Source organism: Mustela nigripes, chromosome 3 (assembly GCF_022355385.1).
Source record: "Mustela nigripes isolate SB6536 chromosome 3, MUSNIG.SB6536, whole genome shotgun sequence".
NCBI classification, from domain to species: domain Eukaryota; kingdom Metazoa; phylum Chordata; class Mammalia; order Carnivora; family Mustelidae; genus Mustela; species Mustela nigripes.
The window spans coordinates 100,916,210-100,931,496 of record NC_081559.1 but is presented as its reverse complement, the minus strand read 5'-3'; the positions used below and the strand labels follow the sequence as shown (position 1 = coordinate 100,931,496).

At 45.6% G+C, this 15,287-nt stretch overlaps 1 protein-coding gene across 4 annotated transcripts in view; it reads left to right on the top strand.

Annotated features, from left to right (window-relative positions):
* The window catches only part of CCDC93 (coiled-coil domain containing 93), an 87,286-nt gene that overhangs the window by 31,009 nt on the left and 40,990 nt on the right, over window positions 1–15,287 (top strand). For 3 of the 4 annotated variants that reach the window (XM_059394424.1, XM_059394425.1, XM_059394422.1), the window contains 4 exons: window positions 6,375–6,411; window positions 9,434–9,526; window positions 9,802–9,852; window positions 10,702–10,788. In XM_059394424.1, coding sequence (XP_059250407.1) covers window positions 6,375–6,411; window positions 9,434–9,526; window positions 9,802–9,852; window positions 10,702–10,788 — 268 coding nt within the window. The remainder of the gene's footprint in view (window positions 1–6,374; window positions 6,412–9,433; window positions 9,527–9,801; window positions 9,853–10,701; window positions 10,789–15,287) is intronic. The other variant, XM_059394423.1, reaches the window with a different exon arrangement.

Below are 15,287 nucleotides of genomic sequence, written 5' to 3'. Positions count from 1 at the left end.
GCATGTGTCATAGAGGGCAGTCATTATTGTCCTGTGATTACTGGGTGACTTCAGGATGTCCCTGCCCATCCTGAGGAGTGGTTGGTACAGTTAGGGTCCAGAGCCTGGTGGGGATTTCTCTAGGGAAGGGAGCAATGCACAGGTTTTCTTTTGTGACTCCTCTCAAATTTGGAGCGTAAGAAAGAGCAGAGTGTATTGATGTCAGTCTCGGTTCCTGTTGGTGGGGTCAGGCTGACTTCTGATGAGTTCTGATCTTAGAGTGGGTGTTCGCTGAAGGATTTTTTTTTTTTTTTTTTTTTTTTTTTTTAAGGAGAGAGGTTATTTTTCTCTCTCTTTAGCTTTCCTGATGAGATCATGGTGAGTTTGTGAGAGGTGGGGAAGTGGATGCTTAGGACCTTCTGATGGTTCAGTCACCTCACTTCTCTTTTTTTGAAAATAGTAAAGATGCATCAGAAAATTTAAGAAGTAACCTGCCCAACATCAATTATTAACTGCTCTTAAGAATTATTAAGAGCCTCACACTGGGACTTGAACTCAGGTTTGTTGGACCCTGATAACATGCTCTTATCATTAGCTACAAGTACTGTTTGAGCCTCCAGGGGAAGTTCGGCTCTGGTTTTAGGAAGACAGGCCCAGTCTTTATTGTTTGGTCTGACACTGAACAAGAAGCGAGTGATCATTAAAACTAACAGAGCATATTGGACAAAACTTAAAGCTCCAGCATTCCCCCTTCTTGGGAAAGCCCTCACCTCCTTTCTGGCCTTCAGACTTTCTCCTCAGGGTTTGGTCAGTACTGTCCCCTAGACAAATGGCCTTGCCCTTTAAATGAGGATTACATGTGAAGAATTCTGAGTAGTTTGTCCTGTGCAGAAAACAGTAAATATCAACTGCTAAGCTCTGTCAGCAGTAGCAACAGTTTTCAGTTCTCAAATGCCCTTAAATATGACCTGTAGATTCAAATGCACCTCTTCTTTTAGTTCTCCTTGTCCCTGTACTCTGTACCCCTAACACTAGTCCCTCCCAACCCCTGCTGAGAGGTCTAACCCACTCTTCCTCCTTCCCTTCCCCAGTCAAGCAAGGCTGGGCCTCCACTGGCCCTGGGACTCACCCTCCATCCTGTCTCTCCCTTTGGTGTGAACATCATGGCACCCCTGAGTTGCTCATCCCCACCACCTAAGAATCCACATCCCCCATCTCTTGTCTATGCCTCTGGTTTCCTCTGTATCTCACCTCTAGATAAGAGGGCAAGTATTTTGACTCCTGGAGTAAGACGGTCTGAAACTCTTTGGGGTTGAAGGTTGCTCATTAGCCTAGGCCCCACACTGCATGTGGCTTTGAGGTCAGTGTTCCAGCTTCTTTCACCTTTTTTGACTTATTTGCTGAAATGAAGTTGGACTTTGAATCCTGTCAGCCATGCTGTGTATGCCTGTTCACGTTTGGATAGATTTGTTTAAGTGTTATGGTATTGGAAAAACAAGACTCATGGTTTTGATTTTAGACTTCAACAAAATTGCAAGTTTATACTATTTCAGTTTTGTTATGCGTCCAGTCAGCTTTTAGGAGCTAAATTAAAACACCTACCTGTGCTGTAGAACTACCACTGTGGGGAAATGCATTTTATGTGCAGTATATTTGACTTTGTTAAAGCCCAAGTCTCAGCCAAGTACATTTGAAGATCTAATTGGCTTTATTAAGTGATTCATGAACCCAGCAGCCTCCTATGAAGCAAGTAGAAATGAGCTCCCACGAGCTGTACAAAACAGTAGGTTTTTATAGGAAGGAGGATAGGGTACGAAGTTACTAGCAAAAGAAAACAAAGGATTGTTTCAGTCAAGGTCACCTTCCTTTAGGGGGAAGAAAAGGAGTCTTTTTAGGTGATTACCTCATCTTCCTTTGGAGGATGGAGAGGGCCCTTACGACAGATTACCTCTGTCCAGAAAATCCTAGATTGTTTGACTTGAAATTCCACTCCTGGAGGGGTTGAAACTCTGAGTCTCGGTTTGCTGTCACAGCAGCAAGTGACTGTACCTTGGGCCTGTGACTCTCTCCAAAAACCTAGAGGTGGAATTTTGAAGCATAACCACTAGAATCCTGGCATTAGCCTTTTCCGCACTATTTGAGACCTGATTTTAGTTGCTTTGAAGTCATTCTCTTCCTTAGTAAATGAAATATGACGTGACTCTCGCAACCTGTTTATATCCTCTGTGATGGCAAGGCCTGTGTCGTGCTCATGGAAGGTATCTTGTACATGCTTGTGGAATGAACGGAGAACAGGGTCCACAGTCCTTACTGTTTAGGGCATTGCGTTTTGTTTTGTTGTGTTGTGTTTTAGGAACACTGGAGCTTTATTTAGTTGAGTTTTGGTTTTTTGTATGTATAAAAGCAGTACGTGAGTTAAAAGAAATCTAAGTTCACAGATGTACATATATATGTCAAAACTCATCCCATTACACTTGTTAAATACATACAATTTAGTGTGGTTTTTTTAATTATTTTTATTAAAATATAATGTATTATTTGCCCCAGAGGTACAGGTCTGTGAATCATCAGGCTTACACAATTCACAGCACTCACCATAACACATACCCTCCCCAATGTCCGTAATGCAGCCACCCTATCCCTCCCCCCCACCCCCCAATTCAGGGCAATTATGCCCCTGTTTTGTTCAGGATTTCAGATAGTTTGATACCAGATTTAATTTGCCCTGCAGCAGTTGTTTTTGAAGGTTAGTTTGTTTTCTAGAACTGTGATCTCCAGTGCTGTAGTATTAGCCATATGTGGCTGTTGAGTACTTGATGTTTGACTAGTGTGACTCAAGGACAGGATTTTAATTTTAATTAAGTTACATTTAAAGACTCACGCTTGATTTAGTTATTGGGAAAAGTTTAAGTTTGAAGTAATTTGAATATGTGAACCTACTAATTTAACATTATCTATTTGGCTCTCATTACATTTTTTTTAGACTGTGCTATTCTAGAAGATGTACCTCCTTGATGTTAAAGATCAAGTGTGAGGTGTAGGAAGTGAGGAGGTAAGGTGGGCGGTGAGAGACCAGAGTTCTGTCGGTGCTGACAGGGTAGGACATCAGCGGGGCTGGTGGCTCAGAGCTAACACAGGGAAAGGTGGGAACAAATTAAAGCATCTGGCAGCACTGATCTCGGGCTAGCCCTTGTGAGGAAGAGGCAGGGAAGACAGGGCAAGAGGAGAGGGAGTTGGGAGGGTAGAGCAGCACACCTGTGAAAGATAAAAGTGAAGTAAATGCTTGTGGCAGAAAGAAGGGGAAGCATCCCCTTGTTCTTTGTGAGGGATGCTAGGCCAGAAAGGGATACATGTTCTCCTGGTGAAGCTCAAACAACATGGAAGTCTCCCGGAGACATCTTGGCCAGTGAACGTAATGAGGCAGGCATTAATAGGCAACCGAGGGCAGCTCTTTGTCCTGGAAGCCTTGTCACCATGACACATGGAGAAGGAGATTTTTTTAAAAATCATCTGGACTCTACTCATTCAGCATACATTGACTGAGTACCTACTATGTGCCAGGCACTGTTCTAGGTGCTGGGGAAACATAAGTCAGTGGAGCTGTCTGAACCCTGCTGAGTGAAGAAGCCAGTCACAGAAGGCTACCCAAGATTCTGTGTATATGGTATCACCAGAACAGTTGAATCCCTCAAGACAGAAAATCAGTTAACGGTAGCCAGGGGCTGGAAAGGGGGATTTGAGATGAGCTTCTGATAGCTATGGAGTTTCTTTCTGGAGTGATGGAACTATTCTGGAATTAGATAGTGATGATTGCACAAATAGTGAATCTGCCCAAAAACCACTGAAGTGTATAGTTTCACATGGTAAATTTTATGTGATACGAATCATTTTTCAGTTTAAGAAACTATTTAAAAAAATGAGTGAAGTACTCCTTCCAGGAGTGTAACAGACAGATTTGTAGGATCAGATGTAATTAGTGTAGCCCTTGGGATGAGCACACTGGTGCCTAACCCAGGCCTTTGGGTGGTCAGAAGCTTCTTCCCAAAACCTCTGTCTTTACCAAGGAGTAGAAGAGGCAGGAACTGAGTCACTCACATTGAGTTGCTTACTGCTTTATTTGGAAAATCCAAAAACTTCTGGCTCCTTAGATGAGGCCTCTCTGTCTGAGGATATGTCATCTGCCCTAAGGGTCTCCACAGACTAGACCAAGGACACCCAAGGTACAAGGTTACTTCTAGGCATGGGGAACTGTGGTGAGATCCTCTATTGGTCAGGGATCGCTGTGTGAGAACACAAACCCTCCAGCTAGTTCCAGCAGAAGGGATTGACTCCATGGATCCTTGGGAATGTTTGAGAGGTGGGATCCAGGCTGGGTGGGGTCCCTGCCCAAGCAGCACATCAGAACCAAGCAAGGATGCTGCTTCTACCTCCACCATGGGGAAGCTAGCTAGTGGCCTGAGGGGTTGGGATGCCAGCATCATGGCTGCTCACAAAGAAACCACACCACTTCAGCCGGAATCAGGATGCCACTGCCACAGCTGCTGGCCCCAGAACCAGGTTACTTCTGTGACCCAGACAGCACAGCATACCTCTCTCCTCAGCTGGCTGCTGCTCATTCACATGGCCGGGAAGCGCCCCTGATTGCTGGAACTCAGGGTAGCATTCGCAGCCCTTGGTGCGCCCGAGTGTAGAAACTAGAGTTTCTGGGGGCTCCTGGCTGGCTCAGTCCACTAAGCGTCTGACTCATGATTTCAGTACAGGTCATGATCTCAGGGTTATGAGATCGAGCCCTGTCTTGGGATCTGCACTCAGTGTGGAGCCAGCTTAAGAGTCTCTCTCGCCCTCTGCCCTTCCCCTGCATTAAAAAAAAAAAAGAAAGAAAAACAAGAGTCTTTGTTTCCCAACCTCTGCAGTATAAGGAGTTGCCTCAGACATTGTGAAACGAATGCACAGAATCTGCCGCAGGGCCTTTCAGAAACCGTGTGGACACTCCGAATTTACCTTTAGTCGGCTGCACTTATCTGTACATTTGTGCCAAATGAAGGGGCACACTGTGCTCAGCTGGGACTCTGGGGTCTCTCCAGTTACATGACAGCCTCCCCCAAGGCCAGGTGATGCTTTGGCTTCTGGATTCCCGCATGTTCTTCCACTTCTGTTCAGTTTATTTGTTCAGTGTGCACTGGAAATACAAAATGTAAAAGGAGCTCTCATGCCCTCAGGGAAGAGGGTGCAGACAGGCACACAGACTGCTGGACGCGCTTGCCGTCGAAGGCAGGGTGGATGGGGCACGACAGAGGTGGGGTGGATTGGTCCAGGCAGATTGTCCTTCATGGGCCATGCTTCAGAGAGGAGGGGGCTTGAGAGCAGAGTTGTGGGCGTGAATGGAAAGCAGGAGAACAGCCCGTGTGTGCACAGCGGTCTGCCAGGCAGTGACCACACGGGAACATGGCAGGTGAGAAGGTGAGGCTAAGGGGTTGCTAGGCAGAGCTGCAGAAGGGAAGCCCTAGTGAAGGTGCAGAAGGGAAGCCCTAGTGAAGAGGGAAGAGGCCTAGTGAAGAGGCCATTGACGTGTGCAGATGAGGCTGCTGGGGAGCCGGAGAGGGAGTGAGGTGGAGTGGGAGTGCAGTGAGCCTGGAGGCCAGTGCACCAGCCCAGCCGGTGAGGCCCAGCCCGTTGAGGCCCAGCCTGAGCAAGGGCGGAGCAGGCATCCTTCCTTTGCTTTCCTTAAATGGCTGCATGTACCTTTATCTCTTTAGAAACTGCTTGAAGGTAAGTGAGGTGTGGTGTTTTGCATCATGCTTTTTGTTTCAGGTTGAATGGTTTGCACATTGCTATACTTGCTTTAAAAAAAAAAAAAGAAGAAGAAGAAGAACTTAAACTAATTTAAAGTAAAGTGCTTTTGTGAATTTCTTTGAATGTAAGGTTGCCTGAAGTGAACACATAACATTGTTGGCATCATGCTTGGGCAACGCTGGAGAATGAAAAATAGGCCGGACTCCAGGTTCTGAACAGAACCATTAGGGAGCATCCTTACCCCAAGCAAACACACTTGCATTTGTTCATACAGAAAGTTTTAAGGCTTTTAGCTTAAACTTTGGGCCTGAAATACAGTTCCTGATTCAGGGAGGAATGGCTGCACTTAAAAAAGAACATTGCACTGTGTTCCCTCGGAGAGCTCCCGGTCATAGTGTTCACCTGGCTAGTAGAATGGCTGGCCCTTCATTCAAAAACAGTGGCCTCTGTCTGTGGTTTGGCACTTAAAACATTTTCTCCAGTTACCATAAGGCTTAAATTTTCTTTGGTGCTTTTCATATAAAAATCCAACCCAAATGCATTTGACCACATTGGTGTGATTTTCGAATAGTAATTGAACTCCCCTTTTTTGTGGCCTGCAGGAGATATGGATTTAGCCGCCAGAGCAAAACAGAGAAGGTAAGAAAAGCATAGATAATGGGAGAGAACATTGGAGAGATGGAAGCGCCCCTCCCCTTTGCCTCTGTCTGATGCGGATGGGCCCCGGGCTTAGCAAGAATGGGGGGATGCGGCTTCACAGTGACCCGGGCTCCAGTCCCTGGGCAACCTGGGTTGGCGGGGATGTGGCAGCTGCCTGGGGCCACTGCATCTCCCTGTACTAGCTGCGGTCTGCCACCCTCGTGGGCCAGGGCGCTGAAGCAGCAGCCTCATGGAAGGGCTGGAATTCATGGCCCCAGAGACAACCAGCTGGGCTCTCCTAACTCCAGAGGTATGAAGATGAAGTCTGCTGCAGGGCCCTGGGCACTCCCCACTGGAGGAGGGAGACCCTAGACAGGTGTGAGCAGAGTGCTGCCGGTGATGTAGAACAAAACAGCCGCATGTTGCAGGCCTGCCCTAAGACAGCCTAGTGTGGAGAACTCAGGGAAGTAGAAGTGGGCGTTCTAACTTCACACGGCAGTCTCAGAAACCTCCCATAATGTATGTGTTTACTGATGAGCCTTAGCCATCAGCTGCAGGGTGGGCATGTGCATCTTACAGTGCCAGACCCCATACTGTGCCTCAGCCCCTTTTTGCAGGGCTCTGCATGTCCTTTCTTCATTTACTTCCCTGAGCAACTCAGTGAGGAAGACACTACCTTTTTTCAGAAAAGCTGAGGTCAGAAAGCTGTGAGGCTCAGAGAGGCTCTGGGATTTGTCCACAATCACGCAGGCCCCTCAAGGGAAGTAATAAGAATCTGAACCCAGGTCTGTGGGACAGCAAAGCCTGTGCTCTTAACCACTGCCTTTTAAATAATGGAATGCTGACTAAAGTTGTTGTTGGCTCTTAAAAAGCAGAGTCCTATAGTTTGAGATCCATGTGTACTCTTTTTTTCCCTCATTCCCCATCAGACTCCCAAGAGTTCCTTGCATAGGACACTTCCTCTCTAGGCTCTGTTCTCCTGCCGCCCCGGCTCTGTGCAGAACCTTGATCCTTCCAGGAAGCCTGCCTGGCTCTCAGCCTCCTGCGTTATGTGGTGATTGCTGTCTCAGTTGGCAGAGGGCACGGAGAGTGAATAGGAGCATGTGTGCCAAAGGCAGGCTGGCTGGTTTCAGATCCCTTCTCTGTGTGACTTCGGACAGTGTACTTACTCACTGCGCCTCAGTTCACGGCGTCTGTAAAGGAGGGGTGGTCACTGTACCCCCTCACAGCCTTGGTGGGGAGAATGACACGGGAGATACCAAATAAGCATGAGCTGTTTTATCAGGGGCAGTGGTAGTTCGGGGCAGCCAGTCATTGATTAGGGTACCTTCTTTTTCGGTCTTCTCGTTATTTAATTTTGCAACCATTGTGTTTTTATTTTTAACTAAACAGTCATTTCCTCCAAAGCAAGGGTTTTCTGGATTTGTGTATGTCAGGTGGCATCTGATACGTAATAAGAATTTGATGTGTACTTTCAATTTGGCATGTAATTTAGTCTGAAAAAGAATGTCTGTGCGTATAGTTATTGGGTGTATTAATGATGTTTGGAAAAGCCATGCGATGCTCATTAAATGGTATTCACTTTGGGCTTGTCTACAAATACAGATACAGGTTTCCTCTACTATCCCAAAGTAGAGTGTAGCTGTAAAGCCTTTTATAAGGCAGAATGGTATAAAGCAAAGAAGCAATTGCCATCAGTTTATATGAAAAATTTGTGAGCATTCCTAGACCCAAAAAGTCAAGTCTTAGGCTTTTCTGATACAAGCCTTGCCAACAGACACACAAAATAAATTGAGACAAAGCACAGATGCTTGGATACAGTTCGAAGCTCTTACAGCTTGATGCTGAGATGCTGAATGTCGTTCCCAGGGAAGGAGCTCAGCAGCCCGCTTTCATTGCCCAGGTTACACACTCCCTCCTAATGGCTCACAGCTAAACGCTGAAAACTGTTTTCGCTTTCACCTTTTTTTGTAAAAGCGAAAATCCTTTTCAGATTTCTTTTGATCGGCAACAACAGGTACTAATAGGGGTCTTTTGTGAAAGCAAAGTGGCCTAACACGAGTTTTTGAAATCAGGGGATACCTATATCCCCCTCAGTGAGGAGCTCACAGTGTTCCCTGGGGTCAGTTACAGGCAGGTTATAGAAAAGCCTTCTAGAATTGGGTCGGTCTAAGGAGGCCGTCTGAGACCGCCATTTCTCTTTTTCAATCCAAGAGGACCCTGATATCCAGAGAAGGTAAGCCTGTGGTCACCCCGCTGCAAGGTGGCAGACACGGAACTAGAAGCAAGCTTTCTTGACTTGCAGTGCAGTTTTGAGAAGCTTCAGGTCATGCAGGTGTCTTGAGTGTGGCGGTGGGTATGTTTAGAGCCTGAGGCTGGATCCAGAGCCAGAAGCTGGATCACCAGGTGAAGTAGTTCGATTTTTATCCTTCAGGCCAGTGGTTTTTAAACTTTGTTGGCTACCCTTAGCAGTAAGAATTCTGTTTTTCATCATGATTCAGTACACACACAGACCGCTCCAAAATAAAGGTTTCACAGAGCAGTGCCTAACCCTTTACTATGTGTAAAGCACTTTGATGTGTCCTGTTCTCTTATTTTCGTGTCATGTCTATAGATGCTGGCCATACCTGCTAAAGGACTTGCATGTCCCCCAGTGGGTCTCAAGTGGCCGTTTGAAAAATATACTCTGTTAGGCAGTGATTTGCTCTTGAAGGCGTTAAGGCAGGGAGGAGACCCAGTCAAAGGAGGAGTCTGGCAAATGCATGCGACCTGATAGGCACTGAACCAGCAAGCAGTATAGCAATGGCGTGAGGCATGGGCCAAGGCCTGGACCTTGACCTGCTCGTTCTGTGGTAGGATTGGAAGCTCAGGTCCCTGGATCCCCCACTCTTTGGCAGGGACTGGTTCACCTTTCCAGATCTGCATATTGTCCTTCACAGATCTGTGCCTCTTTGCATTGTCAGCCTTTCTCCACTGAGTCTTCATCTCCAGGGCCCAGCTATTTTTGCATCTTCCCTTCCAGGCCGAGGACAAGAAGACGGTCCTTCCCGCAGGGCTCTCGGCTGCAGAAAAAGCTGATGCCCGTGAGGAAGATGAGCTTCAAGCTGCTGAAGAGGTGTGTGGCCAGTGTAGGTCCCCTGGGGCTTCTGTTTCAGGCATCTGGGGAGAAATTGTCCCTTCACCCCCAGCTTTGCAAACGGCCAGCTGCCTCCCACACCCCACTGCTGTTAGCTGGCCTCTCACACCCTTTCCAGTTTCCTTTCCTCACCCCTTCCCTCATGAGCCTCACTAGAGAGAACAAGTAAACAACCTTGGATTGCACCGCAAAAGTCTGTGTAGACCCGTTGCAGAAGCCTTACGTACTTCTGCTACTTCTCTCCGTTCTTCCAGCAGCGTATCCAGTCATTGATGACCAAGATGACCGCCATGGCCAATGAGGAGGTGAGGGGGGCATTGTGTGTGTGGTGCCATGTGGAGGTGGGGATGTGGAACCGCCCTCTGCTACTCCAGGGAGCCTCCTCCCAGAGGGACCTCCTTCATCAGGGCCCTGTCTTTTTAGCAGTCAGTGCTTCCTCTTTCCTTAGGGTCTTTTAGGAAGCTTTCTCCCAGTGCATAGTGTTGCCGTCCATGGGAACCTCTGGGGATCTGCAAGGACCCTTGTGAGAGTGGGATGTCCTTGCTGGGACGGCATCACAAGGACATCTGTAGAGGAGCCGTGCTTCAGCCCTGCCTCTCCACAACCACCCATGCCAGAACAACCCTCGTCCTTCCCACGCCATCGGCTTAGAAAATACAACACCACATTTTTCACTGGTCTTCCCAGACCTCGGGGCCTGTCCAAAAGGTTTAACCAAGGGCTTTGAAAGGATCCCTCCTTTTTAGGGCAGGAAAAGCCTGTGGCAGTAATGAGGTATTTGGAGAGCTCTAAGATTCCTGTTTCTGTCCCATGTGTATTTTTTTCTTCCCCTCAGTTCTAAGACTTCCAGGTTCCTCTGCTCAGGAAGAGACCCTGAGATGGGGTATTTGGGGTAAAGAATGATTTCCCAGGGATCAGGAAGAATCTGGCACAAACATCTGAATGATTCACATGATGGAGAGATGGCTTACCATTTGCCCCACGGCTTGTTTTCCCCTTTCCTTGTTGATAGATACCTAAACAAAGCCCAGAGTATTCCCCCTCCTCCCCTGGAGTATTATCTATTTTTGCTATATGACTCAGAGCATTCAGATTTTCCAGTTCTGTGAAAGACAAGGCATGGCCTTAAGAACCCCCCCTCCCCGTGACTGCAGAGCCGCCTCACTGCCAGCTCCGTAGGCCAGATCGTGGGACTCTGCTCCGCCGAGATCAAGCAGATCGTGTCCGAGTACGCAGAGAAGGTATGTGGGGCCCCAGGTGGAGTCTTAGCCTCAGGTCATGCCCCCAGGATCTCTTCTGTGTCCCTATACCCTTCCATATCATTGATGGAGTCACGTTGTAATTCACCAGCGACATTTATCAGAGACATGCACGCCATGCAAAGCCGTCAGCATTTGTCCGTTAGCTCAGTTAATTTTCTTCTGCAGTGCCTATTTTTCTATACATATAAAGAGAAAGCCTGTCTCTCAGAGCAAGGATCACATCTGATAAATTGATGTCTGAGGTATAGCATAGGCATTTTTCCTTCTCTACCAGGCTTCTTATAACTCGGGCTCAGTTTGGTGATTGGGTAGAAGAATAAGCTTTTGCCACTTAGGAGACAAACCCCATAACTCAGCCAAGCCCAAGGCAAAATTTTTTGTTCCACTTTATTAAAAGGGTATAGAATGAACTAAAGCCTAAAAGCTATATTTCAGTGTTAGATTTTTTTCTATCCTAAGAATAGGCAGCAGGACCTTGACTATTTCAGGGAGATGGTGATTAATCATTGTGCACATAACTGATTCTGGTCCGGCTGAGATGTAGTATCGGTGAAATCAGATTTACAGGGCATTGTTTCACATCCTTCCTTTCCCAGCCATACTCAAGTCCATCGCCCTAAAACGTTGATGTGTATTAAAGCATCCAGCATTGCCTTCCCTGTCTCAGAAGCCTTGACGACAAATTAGTTATGCTCCAGCCCTCCATGCAATATTCTTCTCAAGTGATTTTGCAGAGATGATGTACTTGGGGAAAGGATGTCTCCTGAAACTGAGAGTTATGACCTTCTGTAAACACTGCAGGGGGTCACCTCCCACCAATGGGGGGTCTTTGAGCAATACAATGAGTAAAATGGCTTAGAAAGTCCGGGGGTGTGATTCTCACGTTTCCCCTACCCGCTACCCGCCAAGTCAGTGCTGCTTAATACGGGTTTTCTAATCCAGCTTTCATGGAGTCCAAAGTGTCCTCTGTTTCAGTCTGCCACCAAGGAGAGATGACAGTAGTCAAAGTGTCCTCAGAGATTTGACTGGAAAAGGACTTAGATAATCCTCAAAGTTACAGATCAGCTTAAAAGCCTTGAAAGTGTAATTGGGGAGAACGATTTATACATTGCCCCAAAAAGGAAGTTTCTTGATTGGTGGTCAGCACACAATTGGATGGCTCTTGCCTTTATATTGCCACATAGCATTGATGAATCCAGTTTTTTAAAAAAACAACTAGAAGTTGGGGTACTCACTGCAGGGGCCCTGACTTTTGTTTTCATACTCACCCACTGCCGGTAGATAAGAGCTCAGATTATTTTAAGAGGGAAACCAAGCAGGCTGACCCTCCTTTGTTGGTCATATGCCTCTCTTTGCCTGGGAGTCCTGAAGCTTACCTCTTTCCCCAGTCAGCTCTTGCATGTCTGTGTCTCCTTTTGGGTCTGTTATCCCCTGAACTTTCCCTCCTCACCCTTCTACTGTGATCTGTACCCACGACCTGTGACTGCACTCTCTACCTACATTCCATTCTGCCAGAAAAGAGTGACGTTGGAAGTAGTTTGGAACCAGTGTTTTTCCAAGGACATAAGTAATTAAACTGCTAATGAAGAATTAGAGGTTCAGGGTTCACTGCTTGATTGTGTTTTTGCATTATGTATGTAGATCATATAGCGTTAAAGGTAATGCTTTTTTAAATTATATCCTATTAATCTTATTCTCATATCAGAGTCATCTCACATTTGCATATTACCCTCCAGGGTTGGTCCCACATCTCCATGGTGGTTCCTAGTTGCAGCCATCAGGTAGGGCATCAAGAAGTCGGGTGGTACAGTTAAAAAGACAGCATTTGAAGTCATGTCTTAGATCATATCTGTCTACGTCCTAGCTGTATGACCTTGACCAATTTATTTAACCCCTTTTTGTCCTCCTATCTCCCTATGTAAAATGGAGATAATACTACTTCACTGTCAGGATTTTGTGAAGATTAAGTGAAATGTGACTAAATACCTCAAACAGTGTCTGGCACGTGAGAGCTTTTAGCTGATACTCACCTTCATTTGCTTTTTATAGTCTGCATTTTTTTTTGTCATGTCGAATCCTAAACATTTTTTATGTTTCTAGCCTTTGCACTTATTTGAATACTAGATAATTCATGTGTTAATACAGCCCAGTTCCTCAAACATTTCCCTGTTGTTCGACTTCTAAGTTGTCTGTGTTTGCCACTGTGGATAATGCTGTAGTAAACTCTGAGCAGATAGTTTCTACCAAGAGATTTTTTTAGGAGTTGGGTGTTGGGTTATCTCTCTTTGTTGCTTTACAAATAAGTTGTAACAACACACAATACTGTCAGTGATAAAGGGGCTTCACCATGGCCCCACATTTCCAACTTTGTTCATTTGTCTAACTTGCTACTTTAGTAGCTATAAGATAGCACCTCTGCTCCTGAGAGGATGGGCCATGGTTCCATATTTTTGTTTGCTCTGTTTTGTACTATATAAATTGTCATTATCTGTACTCATTTATCTTTTGGATATGTGATGTTTTGCATATAAATTTGAATATAGTCTCTGGCGATTCACAGACCTGTACCCCTGGGGATAAAAATGTATGTTTATAAAAAATTTTTAAAAATTTGAATATAGTCTATATTCTAGATTTATATATTTCATCACTAAAGTATTTCTTGGCTTTTTTTTTTAATATACAGTAAGTTAGCCACCATACAGTACATCATTAGTTTTTGATGTAGTGTTCAGTGATTCATTAGTTGCATGTAACACCCAGTGTTTTTTTATTTTTGATTGCTTTTCATTATAAAGAAGGAATTTGTATGTAAATCAATGGATCTTTTTATTATAGTTTCCAGGTGACCAGGTCATCATCTTTCCATGGATCCAATAAGTAATCCATTACATTTCAGTTCATCTTTTACTGATGATGTTTAATTCTTTAACTTATGTGGAGTTGGGCGCCTGGGTGGCTCAGTGGGTTAAGCCGCTGCCTTCGGCTCAGGTCATGATCTCAGGGTCCTGGGATCGAGGCCCGCATCGGGCTCTCTGCTCAGCAGGGAGCCTGCTTCCCTCTCTCTCTCTCTCTGCCTGCCTCTCCATCTACTTGTGATTTCTCTCTGTCAAATAAATAAATAAAATCTTAAAAAAAAACAAAAACAAAAAAAACTTATGTGGAGTTCACTTTTATTTATTCTAAAATGGGATTCATGCCAATTTTCCTCCTCCTATCCACTCTCCTAATACCATTTATTCATAATTTCTTTATACTTACTTGGAGATAGCTTATTGTATTTTTGTGGTTTTTATCTAATTTAAACTGTTTATGGACTCTTTCTTACTTTATTGGTTTATACTTCTCTAATTTTGTGCAAGTTCCATGGTGAAGTGGCTTTGTTGTAGTTGTTGTTTGCTTTATTGTTTGCTCCTGTTTTATCAGTGGCCTCTCACCAGAGAGCATGAGGAGCACAACTGTAGTTGAACAGTCGGGTTTATTGCTGGTGCTGGTGGGGGAGACTGTGCACGGGTGGGGAGCCATGCAACATCTCAGTAAGGAAGCATTAGGAAAGACTTATTGTGGGATTCTGGCTTGTTTTAGGTGATTTGTGGGAAGGACCAAGAAAGTAGGGCTTTGCTGTCTGTTGGATGTTTTAAGGAAGGGTGATCCTATAAATGATTGTCTAAATAAATTTAGTAAGATGGGGAAATGAAAAAAATTAAAAAGATGAGGTAATGAATCATGGTTAAAGCTGTGTACTGTTATTAGCCAGCATAGGGGTATGTTTGGTCATTTTTGCGATTTGAGCATTTATGAGATTTTGTCCATGTTCAGACATGATTACGGAATGCTCATGTCTTTTCCTTCATCTTCAAGACATTGTGTGATGTTGACATTCTTTGAAATTACCTATGTTTAGCAACAAGATCTAGGATGTGCAGGGCAGCTCCCAGCAACATCGAGGTCTTGTCTAGAAGGCCAGGTTGGCGCTCAGATGCCAGAGGCTGCTTTACTTCTCCTCTGCTTATTTATTTATTTGACAGTCAGAGATTACAAGTAGGTGGAAAGGCAGGCAGAGAGAGAGGAGTAAGCAGGCTCCGTGCTGAGCAGAAAGCCCAATGCGGGGCTTGATTCCAGGACCTGAGACCATGACCTGAGCCGAAGGCAGAGGCCTTAACCCACTGAGCCACCCAGGTTCCCCAACAACACACACTTATTATCTCACAGTCACTGGGGGTGAACAGTTGAGCACAGAATAGCAGGATTTTTTTGTTTAGGGCTCTCACAGTGAAAGTGCTGCCCGGGCCTGCTTTCTTATCTGAGGCTCAGCTGGGGCAGGATCCACTTCTAAGCTCATGTGGTTGTTAACAGGATTCAGCCTGTTGGCTGAAGTCCTCAGCTCTTGCTGCCTGCAGGCTGCTGGCTACCCTCGGTTCCTTGCCATGTGGCCTTCCCCAAATCACCACTTGTTTGATCACAAGGAAGAGCACCTC